The sequence below is a fragment of the Alexandromys fortis genome, unplaced genomic scaffold (assembly GCF_014885135.2).
Source record: "Alexandromys fortis isolate MF-2015 unplaced genomic scaffold, M_Fortis_MF-2015_v1.1 scaffold_150, whole genome shotgun sequence".
Classification (NCBI taxonomy): domain Eukaryota; kingdom Metazoa; phylum Chordata; class Mammalia; order Rodentia; family Cricetidae; genus Alexandromys; species Alexandromys fortis.
Window position 1 is genome coordinate 2,526,257 of NW_026068027.1, and position 19,964 is coordinate 2,546,220.

The 19,964-nt window shown below is 46.5% G+C and overlaps 1 protein-coding gene across 2 annotated transcripts; it reads right to left on the reverse strand.

Moving 5' to 3' along the window:
* Positions 1 to 579: 579 nt before the first annotated feature.
* Mfap5 (microfibril associated protein 5) lies at positions 580 to 13,242 on the reverse strand. 2 transcript variants are annotated; one of them, XM_050164135.1, is made up of 10 exons: positions 13,026 to 13,239; positions 12,357 to 12,416; positions 11,406 to 11,441; positions 8,269 to 8,301; positions 7,938 to 7,970; positions 6,924 to 6,959; positions 4,732 to 4,761; positions 3,326 to 3,413; positions 2,661 to 2,734; positions 580 to 896 (listed from the first exon to the last, which is right to left on the reverse strand). In XM_050164135.1, exons 2-10 carry the CDS (start codon positions 12,412 to 12,414, stop codon positions 784 to 786), a joined length of 501 nt encoding a protein of 166 aa, XP_050020092.1. In that variant the 5' UTR covers positions 12,415 to 12,416; positions 13,026 to 13,239; the 3' UTR covers positions 580 to 783. The 2 variants fall into 2 exon arrangements, with proteins under 2 accessions (XP_050020092.1, XP_050020093.1); XM_050164136.1 differs by lacking the exon at positions 6,924 to 6,959 and having other exon boundaries at positions 13,026 to 13,242.
* Between the last annotated feature and the right edge of the window lie 6,722 nt (positions 13,243 to 19,964).

Genomic DNA, 19,964 nt, shown 5'->3' on the forward strand with positions numbered 1-19,964 from the left:
CCCATCCGTGACCTTTCTGGTCAAGAAGACTTGCTGGGCAAATTTTAGGACAATCATGCGAAATGCTCAAGTGAGTAGAGAAGCGTATGTAAATGCTGAGGCATTGATCTAGGAAACATCTAGAAGGGACCTGAAGGAAGTTGCGTGGTTAGCCAAGATGGAGGAGCAGAGCCTTTCCCACGCTCCTGTTTAATACTGACATATTTAATAATTACAGTGACTAGCCTAGGGCAGAGGAGTGTAGCTTAGTGGTAGAGTGCTGGACTAGAATGTGCAAGGCCCCGAGTCATAGCACCATTCAAAAAACAAGAGCGTTAACCTAAAGTTATCTTCTGAGATTAGGGTCTCACGTAGTCCATGCTGCCCTCAGACTTGTTGTGTAGCTGAAGAGGACCTTGAAGTTCTGATCTTCCTGCACCGCCACGCTCAGTTTTATGCCATCAGACCTAGGGATTCTCACAAGCTAGGTAAACTGAGCCCTGCCCTCCCCAGTCCCTTCTGTAAGTGCTGAGTGTGCTAAGTCGTGTGGTCATTGCCTGTGCACCTTGCCTAAGATACTGGAAATCAGCGAAACCATGAAACAACATAGACGGTGTATTGTCAGTATTGCAAAATGAGACAAGAGTTACCAGTTCTGGTGCAAATTAGATAGTAGGGTCAAAGCCTAGACATTGCAAAGGGCTTACTTTAAAAAATACATGTTTCTGGGACAGACGCCGGTGGCTGGAGGAGAAGGAATGCCTGATTCCTCTCCCCGACACGTTCTTCTTTCTTCCTTGATGATCACAGACCACTGGGTCTCTGCAAATTCATATTTTCACAGGGAGGAAGTCGGAAGTAGTTGGAGCGACGGAGTCGTCTTGGAGGCAGGCCAGCCATCTGCCGGCAAAGCTCATCTAGAGGAAAAGCAGAGCATTATGGGAGGATGCCCGACCGTATAAAGAGCTCTTATTTTAAGGGAAAGGGAAAAAAATGCTTGTGTGATAGCATAAAAACACGTAGGAAGAACCGGGAGATGGTGGTACGCGCCTTTCATCCCAGCACTCGGGAGGGAGAGGCAGGCGGATCTCAATGAGTTTGAAGCCAGCCTGGTCTAACAAAGTGAGTTCCACGACAGACAGACAGGCAGGACCGTTACACAGAGAAACCCTGACTCAAAAAAAAAAAAAAAAACAAAAAAAACAAACAAACAAAAACCCCAAAACCAAAAGAACCACACCGGAAGAAAAGACTCGGGTTAAGCTACTCAGCTTTTCCACATCTGGATCCTTGGAACTTACTAGAAAGTTGCTAACCTTCTATGGACCTCTTTGTGCCTTTCTGTAAATCAGCACCAATACCTGACACAACGGTGTGTTTGCGAGGACTGGAATGAAACAACGTGGGCAGAATTAGTTTCCTTTGTACTCCCAGCTGCCGCCCATGGACCTCCTAACTAGAGACATGAAGTCCGGTCCTTCCGCCCGCATTTAGGTGTTTACAGCGGCTAGCTCCGGTAAAATCCCCCGAGGAACTCGAACAGTGCCTAGAGCGCCAAACACTCATAGTCAGTGTCAAGGTGTTTCCCTCGCAGGTGGCTCGCACGGAGTCAAGGGGGGCGAGCAGCAAGTTTCCTTCTGCGAAGTCAACTACAGCTCTTACTCATGAACCCAGCGCAAAGCTGGCTGCTGAGTCAAAAGGGACCGGGTCTGTGGTGTTGACACCAACCACAGCCGCCGTTCGGGGCTGTCCATGGCGAAGGTGAGAAGAATGTTTGTTCCCACCATGCATGATCTACAGCCACACGGTTTGGTGCCTCGAAAATTATTCTTTAAACATCTTCCCACCTTCCTCTACCTTGGGAATGGGAATGGGTTCTCGAATTGGGGGAATGTTTATAATGTAGCCACTCTCAAAATGTCCTACCTATTTTTTTATGTTATGGGTCCTACCTAAACCGTCCTGTCTCCAAACATGTCTGTGTTCTTTTTAGAGCTGTGAACAGGGCTGATGACCAACATGGCCATTGGTTCTATTATTTGTAGTGAGGACTTGGCTATTCCCCAGGACTTCTAAAACATGGCATTAAACAGCCCAAAAGGGCTAGGGAGATGGCTCCGCAGTTAGAGCACTGGCTACTCTTGCAGAGAACCCAGGTTCGGTTCCCAGCATCCACAGGATGGCTTCCAACCATCTGTAACTCCAGGTCCAGGGCTCCCAATGCCTTCCTCTGTCTCCCACGGGCTGTGTGCATGTGTTTACATACATACATTTGAGCAAAACACTCATACACTCAAGTTTTTTCTTTTGTCTAAAAAATAAAGTTTAGAAACAATTTGAGCTTCAAAAAATTCTCCCCATAAGAAAGCTGAGCTTGGGGTCTAGCTTGGAAGGGACCAAGGAATACTTGCATAGGATATAGTCAGTTTATTCAGTGTAGCTTCCAATAGGGGCTGATGGGAAGCAAAAGAACCGCCCAGCAGCCTCCTTAGGAACCAGATGTCGGGTCCCACAGCATCATACTCTGCTCTGTTTACCGCTCATAACTGCCCCGTCCACTCCCCACGCAGACAAACAGCTCACTCCGTCCATTCCTCACGCAGACAAACAGCTCACTCCGTCCACTCCTCACGCAGACATCAGCTCACCTCGTCCACTCCCCCACGCAGATACCAGCTCACCTTTCATAGCCTCGTGCTCCTTACAGACAAGTCGGGAGCAGATCTCGTTGTTGATGATGTACATACGCCGCAAGCTGCCGCGGTGCCAAAGTCATGGGCGAGGAAAGAGGAGATGGTGAGAGGGTCCAGCCAGGGTCCCTCTTCAACTCCCTATTCCCCACGGGCCTCCCTTTGTCTAGATTTTCTTAAGCAGGTAATTTTGAAAAATCTTTCCCTCAGGGGATGGAAATGGTTTTAGTGATAAAAACAAAACGAAAGGTGCGGTATTAATTAGGTGCGATATTCATTACTCTTCTTGGGGCATTTTGCATATCTCACTTGGTGTCAAGTCCTAATGCTCCTGTCTGTCGCTTTCCACCTCAGAGCTGGGTCTTTCGCTTCAGCCAATTCAACCCGCATCTCTCACCATCTTCTTTCCTAGATGGCCCTCACCTCCACAGGAATCTATCAGACTGTTATGTGGACACTTCAACCCAGACGCCAACTTCTAGGCAGCGCCTTCAGAAATGACTGAAGAGGTTATGCCTATTCAGGTTATAACCTCTGCCCCAGCAAAGAGGTGGGCAGAGGGGTCTGTGGTTCTATGGTGAGTGTTCATGAACTAGTTACTGACCCAAACACTACAATCACGGAAGGGGCTCTCTGGACATTCTGGGATCACTTACCTGGTGAAGCAGACCTGATGAACACACTGTTTGACTGGCCGATGGACAGAGTACAGTCTTGTGCAAGCAAATTTCTCATCCCGGCACTCTGTCCAACACACAAAAAAATATGGAAATTGCAAATCTAAGAAGTATAAATAAAGGGCCAAAGGGCTGGGAGAAGGGAGACAGAATGGGGGGAGACGGAGCAGTTTTTACAAAAGTCACTGCATTTTTGGGGGCATGTCCTTCTTGCTCACCAAAAACAGAGCAAGAGGAACTTGATTCAAATGAAATTTAGGTGTTTCCCAACCTGGAAGCAAAAGTAGGTAAAATAATCTCTGAAGACTCATCTTGGGGAAAAACAAAAAGTCTTTCTAGGACTATTCAGGTAGTACTGTGAAATATGACCCTGAAATCTGGGGGTCTCTTTCTGAAGAATCTCAGGCACAGGGCCCTTGTTCTGTTCTCTTGTTCTTGGCTGTAGCTGCGGGTCAAAACTACCTGTATGTTACAGGAACCAGAGTCAGGCGTCCTGCCCACAGTAACATGGAATCTGCAGTCAAACTGATTTATTTCCTAATTCATTAATTACCAAATAAAGCTCAAAGGTAGTTTAAGGGAGAGGGTGGTTTGAGGACCAGTCAAAGGTGGTCACATCTTTCCCTGTGGCTTTTAGAATAGATCATTTTGAAAAGGAGGAAAATGAACTTGGGGGAATAAAGAACCTGGAGTTACTCTTTGGTGGAGAACTGGAAAGAAACTAGAAAATGAGCCTAATACTCCTCAAAGGACAAGAGAGAAAAAATCTTTAGGGAGAAAAGCTTAAGAAAAGAATGGGGCTGGAGAGATGGCTGCTGTTCCAGAAGACCTGAGTTCAATTCCCAGCACCCACATGGTGACTCACAACCATCTGTAACTGTAATCCCATGGGCTCTGATGTTCTCTTCTGGTATGTAGATGAGGCACCCATACACACAAAGTACATAAATTAATAAATCTTAAGGAGAGAGAAAGAAAAGACAATCAGGGGTGGTGGCACAAACCTTTAATCCCAGCACTTGGGAGGCAGAAGCAGGCGGATCTCTGTGAGTTCGAGGCCAGCCTGGTTTACCGAGTGAGTTCCAGGACAATCAGGGCTACACAAAGAAACCCTGTCTCAAAAATCCTAAAACCAACCAACTAAATGAAAACACATACACACACACACAGAGAGAGAGAGAGAGAGAGAGAGAAAGAAAGTAAAAAAATAATCAGAAGACCCTGTGCATGTCCACAGTGCCCACCCCATCTGTAACTACAGTTCCAGGGGATCTGACGCCCTCTTCTGGTCTCCACCAGTATTGCATGTGTGTGGTACACAGACTATCCACAGACAAACATCCAAACACATAAAATAATGATGATAATAATAACAACAACCATACCTGCAGTAGCATTTTTGTCACCGGCTGAGGCTGGAAGGCAGACATTTTATTCCGTTATTAACAGTTCTAGAAGGTCACCACCTAACTACTATGTGGTTCATTTAGACCCAGTCAGGATACTCAGAAATAAAGAACAAACACATTGATGACTCTTAGCAACTTCTGGAAGGGAAACCCCAGGCTGATTTCAACCACACAAGCAAAGAGACTTAGGCGTCAAGATGGAATCTTGGCTTTTACCTTTCTTTCAAGAGTTTAGTAATTGGTTGAATTAATGTCTAAATTTAACCCCAGCGCCCAGAAGCAGAGACAGGCAGATTACTGTGTGTTCAAGACCAGTTTGGTCTATACAGTGTTCCAGGGCAGTCAGGGCTACACAGTAAGACCCTGTCTCAACAACAACAATAACAACAACAACAAAAATAATAAAATAAAACTTTTTTAAAGAGATGGGAGGTCTCCCTATGTGACCCGGTTTCAAACGCTTGAACTTAGGTGATTCTCTTGCCTCAGCCCCTCAAATGCTGGGATTACAAGTACATACTACCATACTCAGCAGTAACTAGCAAATTATTAGAAACCCAAGCCAAAGCCAAACCGTTCCTCAGATGACCTGCACCCGAGAGCTGGGCAGAGGGGACCAGGAACTTCTCTCCCCAGACAAGGCCTCTTCTCTATAAGAAGGGATTCCTAATCACAGCCTCTTTGATGAGAGGTTTGGGGTAACAAATAGGAGGGGTCAGGCTCACAGCCCATGCTGACCTAGGTGTAGTTTAATGTGTACCTGGTTTCTAGGCAGGAGGTGGGGGGGGGGGGGGTTGAGGAACCAGATTGGCAGGACAGTTATCTGGGAGGACATCTCTGGAAGAGTTCTTGATGGGAAGAAGAGCAGGAAAAGGCTAGAAAACCTCATCTACGGCACCCTTTCTTCCTTCCTTCCTTCCTTCCTTCCTTCCTTCCTTCCTTCCTTCCTTCCTCTCTTCCTTCCTTCCTCCCTTCGTCCCTCTCTCCTTCCCTTCCTTTTTTCTCTTTCTTCTTTGAAAAAATTTAAACTTTGTTTTTATCTTATGTGTACGGGTGCCCTGCCTGCATGTGTATCTGTATACCCCATGTGTGCAATGCCTGAGGAGGCCAGAAGAGGGCACTGTATTCCATAGTTGGAGTTAGAGATGGTTGAGCGCCACCATGTGTGTGCTGGGAACAGAACCGGGTCTCTCTGGAAGAACTCTTGGTCACTGAGCCATCTCTCCAGCCCATACTACATGCTTTTGGACACACCCCTGTGCTGGCGGACTAATTCCCAATCTTGTGCTTCTCATTTAGTTCCCGATTCTGAAGTTCAGCATACACAGGTCTAACTGGAAGGTCTTTTTTAGAGATTCTTCAAATTCAACATGCCATTCCTGGTTTGCTTTGTTCTTCGGGTGGCCGGCACCACCAGCATGGCTGGGAACAGGCTGTTATTGTCACAGCTCCACTCCCCTGCAGCCGACCTTTCACGCCCACTCCCTCGGCCTTTCTTCGGCCCAGCTGGCTTTCAAAAACATTTGTTAGCAATAACCTAGGAACTTGGGTGTGGTGGCCCGCACCTTCAACCTCCGCTTTCGGAAGGCAGAGGCAGACAGATCTCTGTGATTCTGAAGCCAGCCTGATCTATGTCTAGGCCAGCCAGGGCAACAGAGATAGATCCTGTCTCAAAACAAAAAAAGCAAAAACCACAAAAAAGAAACAAACAAACAAAAAACCCAAACCAACCCAGGCTCAGGAGAGCCTTTCAGTGTGGAGCACTTGCTTAGAACGTACGGCGCCCAGCTCCAGCCCTAAGAGCAACAGCAGGAAATCCAGGCCCTGCCTCCTTTTCTTCCTATTGCCTGTTCTCCAAAGAGCCCGGTTTCCTCCGTGTACCACTCTATCCTTTCGCCTGGGTTTGCACACTTATCTTGCCCTTACCCACCCGTCTCGGAAACACCGAGAGATCTCGTCTCTGTATTTTGTATATTAAACCGCACAGTTCCCGCTTGTTCCAAACGAGCATTAACTAAGCACAAAGGGCTGGAAGGATGTAGGGTACAAACTGTAGTTCTGTTTAGGGTACTTCAGGAGCTGCCTTTGCCTTCCGTATGGGCTCTGGGGAAAGCCCAGAGTGGCCCTGAGTGGCCCTGGTGGCCCTGGGATCCCAGATCCGAACTCACCCAGGTCATCTGTGGAAGGTGTGATATCAGCCAGAACTGAAAAGGTACAAAACATTAGGTGTGAGAAGGGCCTGGAATCGCGAGGGCGGAGGAGACAAGGGAGCGCGCTGACGTCAGAGCAAGGCAAGGTGTACGTCCAGGGGAAGGGAATTATATCAAGTAATTGGGGATGTTTTTGAACATACCTATCTTCGAATATCTTTAATATACAGGTCTTTCCCCCTTCCCCTTTTTTTTTCTAATGTGCCTGGTGTTTTGCCTGCATATATGTCTGTGTGAAGGTGTCAGATCCCTTGGAACTAGAGTTACAGACAGTTGTGAGCTGCCATGTGGGTGCTGGGACTTGAACCTGGGTCCTCTGGAAGAGCAACCAGTGCTCTTAACTTTTCAGTCATCTCTCCAGCCTCATACAGGTCTTGTTTTGTTTTTTGTTTTTCAAGACAGAGTCTCTCTGTGTAACCCTGGTTGTCCTGGAACTTGCTCTGTAGGCTAGGCTGGCCTAGAACTTGCAGAGATCCACCTGCCTCTGCCTCCGAGTGCTGGGATTAAAGGCGTGCGCCACCACCATCTGGCCCCTTACAGGTCTTATTTTAGCTATTGATACACATCGGTCCCCTCCTTTTTAAAACTTTACAGTTGTTGGTTTAATTTGTGTATGTGTGTGCCCACACGTGCACAGATGTGGATGTCCATGTTAGAACACATGTGTGTGGAGGTCAGAGGACAATTTTTGGGTGTTTGTTCTCTCCCTTTGCAATGCCAAATTGAGCTCCTCAGGCTGAGTAGCAAGCACCTTTGCGTCTTGAGCCACCTTGTCAGCCCTGTTCCTTCCTCTCTGGAAACTAGCACGCTTCCCCCCCCCTTTTATATCACTGCCAAGTCACTGAACAAACACACCCATGACCCCACCCCCCCTTTTCCAGAGCTAAAAATACAAGATCAACTCAGGGGCTGGAAAGGAGACTGCGACTATTACAGATCATGCCGTTCCATAAGAACTGAAGTGAGCGTCACCTGTTTCATCTGTAGAAGGGTCATTCACAAGATCTGCAGAGACAAGAAACGGGACGGGAGGTGACGGGAGCGAAGGGGCAGCTGGATATGGGGCTGTTTAGCCGGACGAGAGAGAAGGATTGGAACGAAGGCAGTGGACTCAGGCAAACCAGCTGCAGCGACAGTGACAGAGAGAAGTGGAGGGGATACTGAGGCTGGCATGCTTGGAGTGAGGGTGGCCACTAAGGAGGACAAAAGGCCGCTGTGTGATCCTCTCAGTGGGTCACCACCACCCTCAGCCCTTTCTGTCCCCAGTGGTGGTAAGCAGACACCCCAATCCGGACTGACTCACTAGGGTCTTCTGTGAATGTCTCAGCCACATCATCTGAAAAAATAAACAGAAGAGATTTTTCTGGGCATCCCACCCTTACGATTCCAGTCAGTGAAACTGCCTGGCACAACCCCCAGTGCATTGGATCCTGTTGACCTCGTTAGCTTTTTTTTTTTTTTTTTTCAAACCTGGCATGCACTTCAAATCTCTGAATAGAATGGTTTGTTCACAAATAAGCAGGTAAATAAAGTAAAATTAAAAATAAATAAGTTAAAAATGAAAAGAAATGATCTCTAAACGACCAAATAATTGATAACCACTTTGCACTTTTTTTTTTTTTAAGGTAGAGTCTCCGGTAGTCCAGGCTGGTGTGCGGCTCACTGTGAGTTGAGAATGACCTTGAACTCCCAATCCTTAAGTCTCCGACCCCTAAGTGTTGGAATAAACGTGTTCCCCTTCATGCCTGGTTTTGTGGTGTGTGTGGGGATCAAACTCAGGGCTTTAAGAATTTTGTGACCACACTACCAATGTGGCCGTTAATATTCTCACTTTATATAGATACTTCAGGGCATGATTATCTCTTCATTTTCAATGATGGTCATGCTTGTATCCCAGGCTCACCTGGAATTCAAAATCCTTCCATCTTAGACTCTCAAATGCTGGGATTATAGGTGTGAATTTACTCAGGCTCGGCTGACACTGCAATTTCTGTATGTATGTATGTACATGTGTGCGTGTGTGTGTGTGTGTGTGTGTGTGTGTGTGAGTGTATAGAGTAGCCTAGAGCCTTACATATGCTAAGCATAGCTTCTAATGTGCTAATATGTATATTCTAATGTGTCCGGCTCAAACACTGTATTTTTTGTTTGGGGCAGGGGGCGTTTCAAGATAGGGTTTCTCTGTGTAGACCTGGCTGGCTTTGACTACAGAGATTCTCCTGCATCTGTCTCCAGAGTGCTGGGATTAAAGGCATGTGCCACCACTGCCTAGCAAAACGTGTATATTTTCGTTATACAAGTTTAAGGTGTACAACATGATGTTTTGATACAGACATACAAAGGGAAATAATTATTGCGGCAAAGTAGTCACATTAATATATTTATCTCCTCACATGGGGGTAATAATATTTAAACACTATACCCAGCAAATATTCCACCTTCGACTGTGGGCTAGTGTCATAATCCACTCTTTGCCACTAGAGGGCAGCAAATTCATGTAGTTTGCCTTGGCTTTTTTTTTTTTTTTTTTTTTTGGCTCATTTCCACAAAACTTCAGAGAAAGTAAATCAGATTAAACCTCTAAGAACAGTTTTCTCTATTTTATTAATAGTTTCTTTAGAAAATGATTATCAAGCCAGGCATGGTGACACTCACACACGGATGGCATACATAATAAAAACCTGTTCCCCTGAGCCAGGAGTGGTGGCACACGCCTTCAATCCCAGCACTAAGGAGGCAGAGGCAGGTAGGCAGATCTCTGTGAGTAGCCTGGTCTACATGGTGAGTTCTAGGACAGCCAAGGTTGTTACACAGAGAAACCCTGTCTCAAAAAACAAAACAAAACAAACAAACAAAACAAAACCAAACAAAGAAGCACTACCAATAAAACCCTGTCTCCCTCTTCTAGAAAGTTTTTTGTTTGGTTGGTTGATTTTGTTGTTGTTTGTTTTTTGAGACAGGGTTTCTCTGTGTTACAGTCCTAGCTGTCCTGGAACTAGCTCGTGTAGATCAGGTTGGCCTCGAACTCACAGAGATTCATCTGTCTCTGCCTCCCGAGTGCTGGGATTAAAGGTACGTGCCACCACCACCTGGCTGTTTGTTTTTCAAAGTCAGCGTCTCAGTACGTAGTTCTAGTGTTTAGAAAAAGTTTTAGCCAATTTCCTACCACGTCTTTGCATTTTTCTTTTCTGCTGTTCATGAGCCTACATAGCTCTTTCTGGAGTCTGAGGGTGCAGGCCAGTGGCCAGCAGTATCTTAGCCTTTGTGTGGCTTTGGGTTTTATCCACAGCATCACAAAAGTATTAAAGAAACAAAGCAGAATCCCCAGCCAGTAAGGAAAGAAAAAAGGTGCGGGGATGTAGCTCGCTTGTAAGACTCTTGCCTAATATGTAAAGACCTGGGCTCAGTTTTCAAGATAACAAGCCATGCGTGGCGATGCATGCCTTTAATCCCAGCACTCAGGAGGCAGAGGCAGGTGGATCTTTGTGAGTTTGAGGCCAGTGTGGTCTATGGAGAGAATTCCAGGACAGCCAGGCTTACATAGACAAACCCTGTCTCCAAAAGTTAAAAAAAAAAAAAAAAAGCAAGAAATAAAAAAGATTGCAGATAACAAAACAATAGTAATGCTTCCTGCAAGGATTGCCTGGAGATTTCTTGAACGAGGTAAAAGATGTACAGAGTGAAGGAGGAGGCTGGCATCAAAGGCATCAATGGACAGACATTTTAGGGAGAGCAGAAAAGGAGATGAGGTTTTATGAATGGGATGATGGGATTGTGGGTACTAGTGCTCCTGCCTTGCATATCTTGAAGTGAGGCTCGCTGTCCTAGGACAGATTCCGGTCTGAAAGTCTCATTATGTATCCCTGGCCAGCCTTGAACCCAGTCCGCTTGACTCCTTTCCCTGAGTGCTGGTATAGAAGGAGCAGCGGGCGGGCCTGCTTTTCGTCCTGCCCAGATCCCACATGGTTAGCTTTACACCCGAAATAACAACACACAAACTGTATTCTTTTAAACACTGCCTGGCCCATTCGCTCTAGTCTCTTACTGGCTAACTCTCATATCTTGCTTTAACCCATATACTAATAATCTGTGTAGCACCACGAGGTGATGTCTTACCAGGAAGATTCTAGTGTACGTCCATCTTGGGCTGGAGCTTCATCGTGTCTGGCCCAGGAGAGGAGAAGCATGGCGTCTGCCTAACTTCCCTTCTTCCCAGCATTCTGTTCTGTCTACTCTACCCACCTAACGGCTGGCCTATCAGACCAAGCAGTTTTCTTTATTGATTAACCAATGAAACGACAGATTGACAAATGACCTTCCCACATCATGCTGAGATTACGGCTGTTCCAGCTTGCCTGGCCCTAGATCAGAGCCTCAGCTCTCACTGTTCTACATCACCCCACAAGGATCCCACTGACCCCAGAAGAAATCTTCACCTACCTCCTCGTTGCCCACTGACCCCCAGGGGCAGCCAGTCTGTCACAAAGAGAGAAAAGGGATGTGAGTGGCCCCAGCTCTCTTTCTCCTCCGCAACACTTTTCAAAGACAACCCAGTATACAGCGGAAAAATTGTATTTTATCTTCAGGATTTGTCCCTGTATATTTCGACACAAGACCACTAGGCTATACATAAAATTAATGAAGCATTTAAAAAAGAAAAGGAAAAAAAAACTCCGGAAAGACAAGTTCTTGAGAACAAAATCCGCTCTTGCTCTGCCCTGACTCAGTTTCCTCCCTTGTCCTCAATCCCAGTCAGGAAGAGACAGGGTCCACAGAGGAACCCAGCAGCCTTCTGAGTGTGCCTCGCCTGGGCCCACAGCTCCTGAATCAGCTGCACACCGGGCAGGGCAGAAGAACTGCTCTGTCAGCCTTCATCTGGCAGAGAGGGGGAATACAGCAGCCTTCCTTCCAAGCCCAAGTTTGCCTTCTGTGGCAAAGTCTTGAGCTGGATTCCATGGCACACGTGCTTTTCTTTTGTGTGTAGGCGTCGCGGGACTTCCCTCACGTATGTAAATATTCTTATGTGTCTGACCAAGCGAGCGAGTGAGCGTTAGGTGTAAATGTGCACGTGTTTGCAGCTTTCCCTCAAAAATTTTTCAGGTGGTCTCTGGATGTTGTGTAACTTCTTGTTCCTTTGGTGTCTGTTGAGTTATACATTTATACGCATGTCTTCTTTCGTGATTAATAAGCACTAGGGTTTTAACCTCACATCAGTTTCTTAGGTACCCCATGTCTAAGGTCACCTCTTGTCACCCTCTGCACGCTGGTCTTTGACACAGCATGTCTCTTCCCGGGCCCCCATCAGCCTCAGACCCCTGCCATCTAGCCCCCAGCCCCTTGCACACGTACAGCTAAGGAGCTAATATGTAAAGAATCAGAACAGGGACTCACCAGAGGGAATAGCGAGAGCCATGACAAGCAGCAGGGACTTGGACCCGAAGAATGGCATGTCTAAGGAGGGAGAGGAGAGCAAGAACACGCACGCTGGTGAGAGAGGGCGGAGTCTCGCCTCTAGGGAAAGATGCCATGCACCCTCTGCCTTTGCCACCCTTGCCCTCTGCCTTTGCCACCCTCCAAACCCTCTCGTTTTCTCTTTTCAGACCAAACCTTTGCTTATCTTTCTTACAACATTCATTTCCCTCAAATCTTTTCTTTGATCACTTCTTATTCTCACTGCCATGACTCGTCTACAGAGAATATTTTTAATGTGAGTCTCCTTCCAGGTCCAGGCTGGTTTTGAACTCCTGGTCATAAGGGGGTCTCCCCTCCTTCCTCAACCCACTGGGTAGCTGGGAATAAAGGCGTGTGATCAGGAGGACCTTTTGTATCCTGATTCAGCCACACTTGGCCCTGCTCCTAACACCTGATCTTCTCTCCGTGGGCCTGTCTGTGTCTTTTTAAGAATCATCCGCTCTTTTGGGTGCACCCTCTCTTTTGAATTTCATGCATAATTGGGAGAGGGCTCGGTTCTCAGTCAGGGACATTCTTCACCCTTTCGTGTACACATGCACAGCCAGGCACACACAGACATTCCTTCTATATAGTTTGGAAACAACTCACTGTCTACAGTGCTCCGCTCTGTCCACCGTGTCCTCTGGCTGCTGGATGTGTCTGTCCGTCTCACGCTTACCCGCTGTTCCGCTTGGTCTGGGGAAATAAGATGAACACAGCCACACCCTTGGAAGGACTTCAGATTTGGCCTATTCTGAAACAATGAGATGAGGGAGAGAAAGCGGGAGAGAGAGAGGGAGGGAGAGAGGGAGGGAGGGAGGGAAAGAGAGAGAGAGAGAGAGAGAGAGAGAGAGAGAGAGAGAGAGAGAGAGAGAGAGAGAGAGAGAAGGAGGCCAGGCCAGAGGCTTAGAAAGCAGTGTTACAATAAGGTTGGAATGAGACAGGAGATGGGAATTTGCAGCCACTCACACCCTCATTCCAAAGGTTATGACCACACTGGAGAGGGAGCTCAATGCTCCCTCGAAGGGCTGGCCCAAGCCCACATCTGCCCTCCTTCCATTAGCCCAGTTTCCCTCACGTCTTTGGCCCCGCTTGCCTTTCTTCCTTGGGTTCCTGTTTATCCCTCTCGCTTGGCGTGTTCTCCTGAACCTCTCCAGACTGTTTCTATCTCTCTGGCTCTCTTCCGTAGTTGGGCCATTACTCTCCTTTCTCTCTTTCCCTCTCCTCTCTTCCCTTCTCTCTCCTCTTCTCCCCTCCTCACCTCTCCCCTTCTCTCCACTCCCTTGTTTAAGTCAGGGTCCTGACCAAGTTGGCTGCAAACTCCCTGTGCTCCCTGTGTAAGGCAAGATGTGCTTAAATGTCTGTGCTCCCAGCCTCCGCCTCCCAGGGGTGCAGGATCAATCCCAGGGTTTCACGCATGCTAGACAAGTATTCCACTGAGTTCCATTCCCAGCCCCTGTCTTCCTGGCTGACCTGGAACTTGTTATGTAGACCAAGCCAACCTCCAACATGCGGTTAGCCAAGGGCTGGGATTACAGGCTTGCATTCCCATGTCTGGTCTTTGTTTGCTATTTTTATATAACACATATTTTACAAGTTTCTACTAATACAGCCTCACGTTACAAAGAATAAGATTAATCTTCCTTTTCATATTTGGGTCGTCTGGACACTGTACATCTTTTGAAAAACCCTTTCATTTGGGAAGCAATGAAAAAAGACAGCTAAAATGAAACAAGGCTTCCTTTCATACAGGTGAAGTGTAGGACCTAGTTCACGTTTCTCCTGAAGAGGCTGGGCATGGTGGGAGCACTAGGGAGGCAGAGGCAGGAGGATCTCTGTGAGTTCCAGGCCAGCTGGTTCACATAGGGAACTCCGGGACAGCTAGGGCTACATAGAGAGACCTTGTCTCAGAAAAACAAAACAAATAAATAAACGCTTCTGACAAAAAAAAAAAAAAAAGCAGCTGAAAAATTTAAGGTGAATGAAAGCGTTGCTTGCTGAACGATCTCTGGACCATTCTCTGTCTCTTGCTGTAACAAGGGCCCTCCTGTGTCTCTTTCTTCTCTTGTTGTTTTCCTTGGTCCCCCACCATGATCATCACCACCGCATCTTGCTCAGCTTCCCTGGAACAACCCTCTTCCTTCAGGCCCAGCACAATCTGGTCTGCTTGCCTTTCTGTTTCCTGGACATCTCCAACCGTTTGCTTTCCCTTTGTTCTGGCATTCTTGCTGCTCCTCTATGTTTTTGTTTGTGTGTTTGTTTTTCGGGTTTTGTTTCTTTTGCTTTTTCATTGCTTCCTTCCTGCACCTCCGTCTAGCACTTTGCACATCCTTGTTCCTTAGTTGTTTTCACTTCTGCCTTTGCCTAGTGCCCCTTAAGCCTTTTTTTTTTAATTATTTTATTTTTTTTAATGTGCATTGGTGTTTTTGCCTGCATGTATGTCCATGTAAAAGTGTCAGAACTCCTGGAGCTGTAATTACAGACAGTTGTGAGCTGCCATGTGGGTGTTGGGAATTGAACTCAGGTCCTCTGGAAGAGCAACCAATGCTCTCAACAACTGAGCCATCTCTCCAGCCCCCCTTAAGCCTTTCTTTAACAAGCCTTGTTCCCTCTGCTCCTCTGGCAAAGCCAGCCCTTGTCATTTCCCTGCTATCTGAGAGGGCTGTGTAAATCTCTGCATGTCAGAAGCCCCCCCCCACGCCCCCAGCTTTCCTTCAGGAGATGTGGCCTCTTTCAGTTTACCTGAGCTTGCCCTCACTTTCTTTCTCAAGGAGTACTGTTAGGTTTGTGTCTTTGCGCTTCTCCCCAGAGGTCTCTAAAAGTTCTTTGCAGCTTGGATGCCTTCAGAAATTTATTTTATTTCATTTTTGAGACAAGGTTTCTTTATGTAGTCTTGGCTGTCCTGGATGCTCTATGTCAGAGGTTCCCAACATGTGCGTCACGACCCTTTTGGGTGTTGAAGGACCCTTTCACAGGGGTCCTCTAAGACCATCAGAAAACACAGATGTTGGGGCTGGAGAGATGGCTCAGAGGTTAAGAGCACTGGCTGCTCTTCCAGAGGCTCTGAGTTCAATTCCCAGCAACCACATGGTGGCTCACAACCATCTGTACTGAGATCTGGCGCCCTCCTCTGGCGTGCCGAGGCAGAATGTTGTATACATAATAAATAAATCTTAAAAAAATGTTTTTTTTTTAAAAAAAGAAAACACAGATGTTTACATTATGATTCGTAACAGCAAAACTACTGTCATGAAGTAGCGTCACCACAGTATTAGGAGCTGTATTAAAGGAGGGCTGATAACCACTGTTCTATGTAGACTCGACTGTCTGAACTCACAGAGATCCTCCTGCCTCCGCTTCCCCAAGGGCTGGGACTAAAGGTATGCGCCCCAGTGACAGCACGGCAAATATTGATCTCTTCCCTGCTCTGAGAAAAGTTGCTCTCCACTGAATGTTTATCATCTAGCTGTTCTTTTATGTCATCAGGGCTGCATCACCTGGGAAGTGTTTAATGTAAACATGCTTTTTATACATCACTTTCTGTTTTGTTTTTCAAGACAGGGTTTCTCTGTCCTAGAACTCACTCTGTAGACCAGGCTGGCCTCGATCTCACAGATCTCCACCTGCCTCTGCCTCCTGAGTGCTGGGATTAAAGGCATGTGCCACCACCGCCCAGCTGCACCCCTCTTTTATACTGATCAGTCTCGTCAGGGAGGGTCTGCCCAGAGACCTTGATTTTAGCTGTTTGCCCTGACCTCTGTGAGTTTTGTCTCAGTGCTTGTGTGGGAACCAAAGTTAGGTTTTAAGTTTTAATTATTGTGCCCGAGAGATCCACAAAACAAAAATGCCTCTGGTCTGCAAACCCCCCACCCAAGGACCTGATGCTGGAGCTTTTGTCTACGGCAGATAATAGGCCATGTGTTCTCACTCCCCTAAACATGTTTGTTTGACCCATCTGCACTGGATGCTTGATCACATGTGGGTGGGGGGTATGTAGGCAGGAAATATATCAGGATATACACCTGCCCCTGATTGGATATAGGCTGGAGGTACATCAGGATGTATGCTTGCCTGTGATTGGAGGACCTGATGGGAAATGCAATGAATTATGGGTTTTCCTTCTTAAATTAATTAAATGAATTATGGGTTTTCCTTCTTCAAACCATGACTCACGGTCATTTTCCAGGAACCTGGGCATGGACCTGGCCAGAGTCTAGCCACCTGGCCAGTATTTAATTAAAGCTTGCTTCAAATTTGGCTTTAAACTGTTGTGGTCTTATTCTTCATCAGTGAGATTAACACTTGCACAATTAAAGTCTTAGACCAGGTGGTCTCGCCTCTTAATTTTAGCATTAATTCCAAAGGTACCCATCCTTCCTCCAATTTGATCTGTTCTTTTAAAAATTTGTCCTCTAACAAATCAAAGTCTCCAAAATAATACTGAATTTCATGACAGATATTGGCCTCTAGACCAGTAATATTTTATTATCTTGATTCTTAGACATTGTGGCTATCTGTAAAATTTCTCACACTCACGATCCTAATTACACAGATACCACAACTTTATATATGTGTACTTCCAAGTGCTTGCCTTAGGACCAACGAATGTTTGTTTCTTATTTACTTACTTATTTATTTATGTTATTGTTTCTGTTTTTTTTTTTTTCTGAGACAGGGTTTCTCTGTGTAGCCCTTGCTGTTCCAACTCACTCTGTAGACCAGGCTGGCCTCGAACTCTGTAGAGATGCAGCGGCCTCAGCTTCCTCAGTGCTGGGGATTACAGGTGTACATCACCATACCCAACGCCAGGGTTGAGTTTTCTCACCTTTAAACCTTTTCCCATTGGAATATCTACTTAGTCTCACATCCAAGGATAAAGATAGCACTTGAGGTCTGCCTGAAAGAAAAGCCAGCTGCTTTGGCTTGTAAAAAGCTGAGGTGTTTACAAGTTTCCAGATACTTTTCCAATATGGGGGAGCGTCATGTGGGAAGGTAGCAAGCAGCCAATCCTGTCTTTGGCCTTGTATGATTTATTTATTTATTTATTTATTTATTTATTTATTTATTTATTTATTTATTTATTTATTATGTATACAGTGTTCTGTCTGCAGACCAGAAGAGGGAACCCAATAGAATTACAGATGGTTGTGAGCCACCATATGGTTTCTGGGAACTGAACTCAGGACCTCTGGAAGAGCAGTCAGCGCTCTTAACCTCTGAGCCATCTCCCTAGCCCCATTTGTTTGTTTTTTGACATGGGGTCTCACTATCATAACTCTGCTAGCCTGAAACTTGGTTGTTTGAGACAGGGTTTCCCTGTGTAACCCTTGCTGTTCTGGAACTTGTTCTATAGACCAGGTTGGCCTCGAACTCACCAAGATCTGCCACCTATCTTTGGTTTTGTTTATGTTCATGCTATGGATCTTGGATTTTGGAATATCAATGACAAAGTGTCATAGGAAGCCCTCTAAACTGAGAGGGATGTTTACTCTTCTTGATTTATCTTCTGTGCATACTTTTCTCTCGGATCATGTGATAAGCAGACGGTACTCACTGATCCAGTCATTTGAACAGATTTATATCTGCTCTCTGTGCTGGTTAGTGCTACGTCTGCTTGACACAAGGTAGAGTCACTTGGAAAAGGGGACTCCCAGCTGAGAACATATCCCTCTAAGATCCACCCGTAGTTAACTCATGATGGTTGCAGGAGAGTCTAGCCTGTCCAGGATGTTGCCTGCACTGGAACCTGGAATAAACCCTTTCCTCTCTGGGTTGCTTCTGGCCACTGTGTTTCAGCACAGCAGAAACCCTGACTGAAGCTCTGCCTGTCATAAAGGAAGTGTTTACCGGACTAGAGCCCACCAACTTTGAAGAGATAATTTTGACTTCCAGAAAGTCCAAGCTAAGAAAGATGCACACGGACAACTTATCTTTGCGCACCTTTTGCCCAAACTGAGGATCCCTGACAAACTAAGTTAGAGATGAGTACAGGGAGGAGAGACCTGGAGGGAGAGCGAATAATGCCGGAAGGGAGAGCAGGAGACTGGGTGGTTCAGGCCAGTTGGGGGAAAGGGAAACATGGAAATCATCAGGAGAGAATACTGATTGCACTTCATGGGCCCTTCAGGCCTCCAAGGGAGCTAAAGGACCACCAGGTCTATTGCCTAAGTAAGTCTGACTGTCAAACCTAGTTCCTGCTGGTTGCATGGTCGGGCTAGACAACACATGTGATTGATTCTAGTTTGGGGAAAGTCAGGGAAGGCAGAGGTGGGGGTGAGAAAGAAACCGGAGTAGATTCGAAGTAGAACTAAGGCAAAGCATTGAGCAGAGTCCAGTACGGCAATCCTGTTTTCCCTCGGACAGATGAGAAAACTGAACCCAAGCCAATCGTCTGGCAGAGACAGCAATGACCTCAATGTGCTGGCCTACCCAGAGGCTACGGTTGAGGAAAGCCTCCCCAGACAGTAGGAGGGGGTGCTGTCCCCAGGTCCCTGAAGGAAGTCTGAGGCTGGGGCAGGGAAAACAAGAACAGAATGTTCAGGCAAGGCTGTGGGAGAGGGCTCACGGAGAGGAGAGCCTCAGAAGAGAGGAGAGGGCTCACAGAAAGGAAAGCCTCAGAAGAGAGGAGAGGGGCCAAGGCAGAGACAGCGTGCAAAGACAGGCATGTGCTGTTGGGCTGTGTAGACAGACATTCAGGAATCCAGCGTGTGGACTGGTGAAAGGGTAAGGCACACGAGCTTTTGCTGTGCCTGAAGACCCGAGTTAGCTCCTAGGACCCATATGGTGAAAGCACAGGACCAACGCCTGAAAGTTGTCCTCTTGCTCTGTGTATGCACACACTTTGGTGCTCTTACACACACAGACACACACACACACGCACACAGAAAAATCAAAACAGATAATTAAAAAATTGGGGGTTGGCAGGACCGCATTTCTATGTTGATCTGGGTGGCCTGGAACTACATTGTAGTCCAGGTTGGCCTCAAATCCGTCAAGATCCACCTGCCTCTGCCTGCAGAGTTCTGGGAGCGAAGGCATGCGCCACCACACCCAAGTCTACAGATTTTAAAATCCATTTTGTTGCGGATCATGCCTTTGATCCCAGCACTGAGGAGGCAGAGGCAGGTGGAGTTTGTAGCATCATGGTGATTTACAGAGAGAATTCCAGGCGAAGCTAGCCAGGACTACGTAGTGAGATCTTTCTTATCTTAATAAAACAAACGGAAATTAATTTTGTGCCTGGACTTCATAGCAAGATCCCGTCTGAGTTAAAAAACAAACATAAACAAACAAACCTACTAAAAAACGTAAAAATCCAGTTTTAAGTTAACTTGCTTAATTTCTTCCCTTTCTTCATCTGTTTACAAAGCCTAAGCTCTGCTCTCCAGGTTTGGGGAGCATCAGACTTACTCCTCTCGGGGCGGTTGTGTCCGCTCTGTTTTTTTTTAAAATATATATTTATTTATTTATTATGTATACTGTGATCTGCCTGTACATCTGCCTGCAGGCCAGAAAGAAGGGGACACCAGATCTCATTACAGATGGTTG

Coding starts and splice junctions, on each gene's coding strand:
- Mfap5 (XM_050164135.1), bottom strand. CDS start 12,414: ATGCCATTCTTCGGGTCCAAGTCCCTGCTGCTTGTCATGGCTCTCGCT. Junction 8,302..11,405: donor GGTCAGTGGGCAACGAGGAG/GTAGGTGAAGAT, acceptor TTATTTTTTCAG/ATGATGTGGCTGAGACATTC. Junction 897..2,660: donor GGAGCACGAGGCTATGAAAG/GTGAGCTGGTAT, acceptor CTTTTCCTCTAG/ATGAGCTTTGCCGGCAGATG.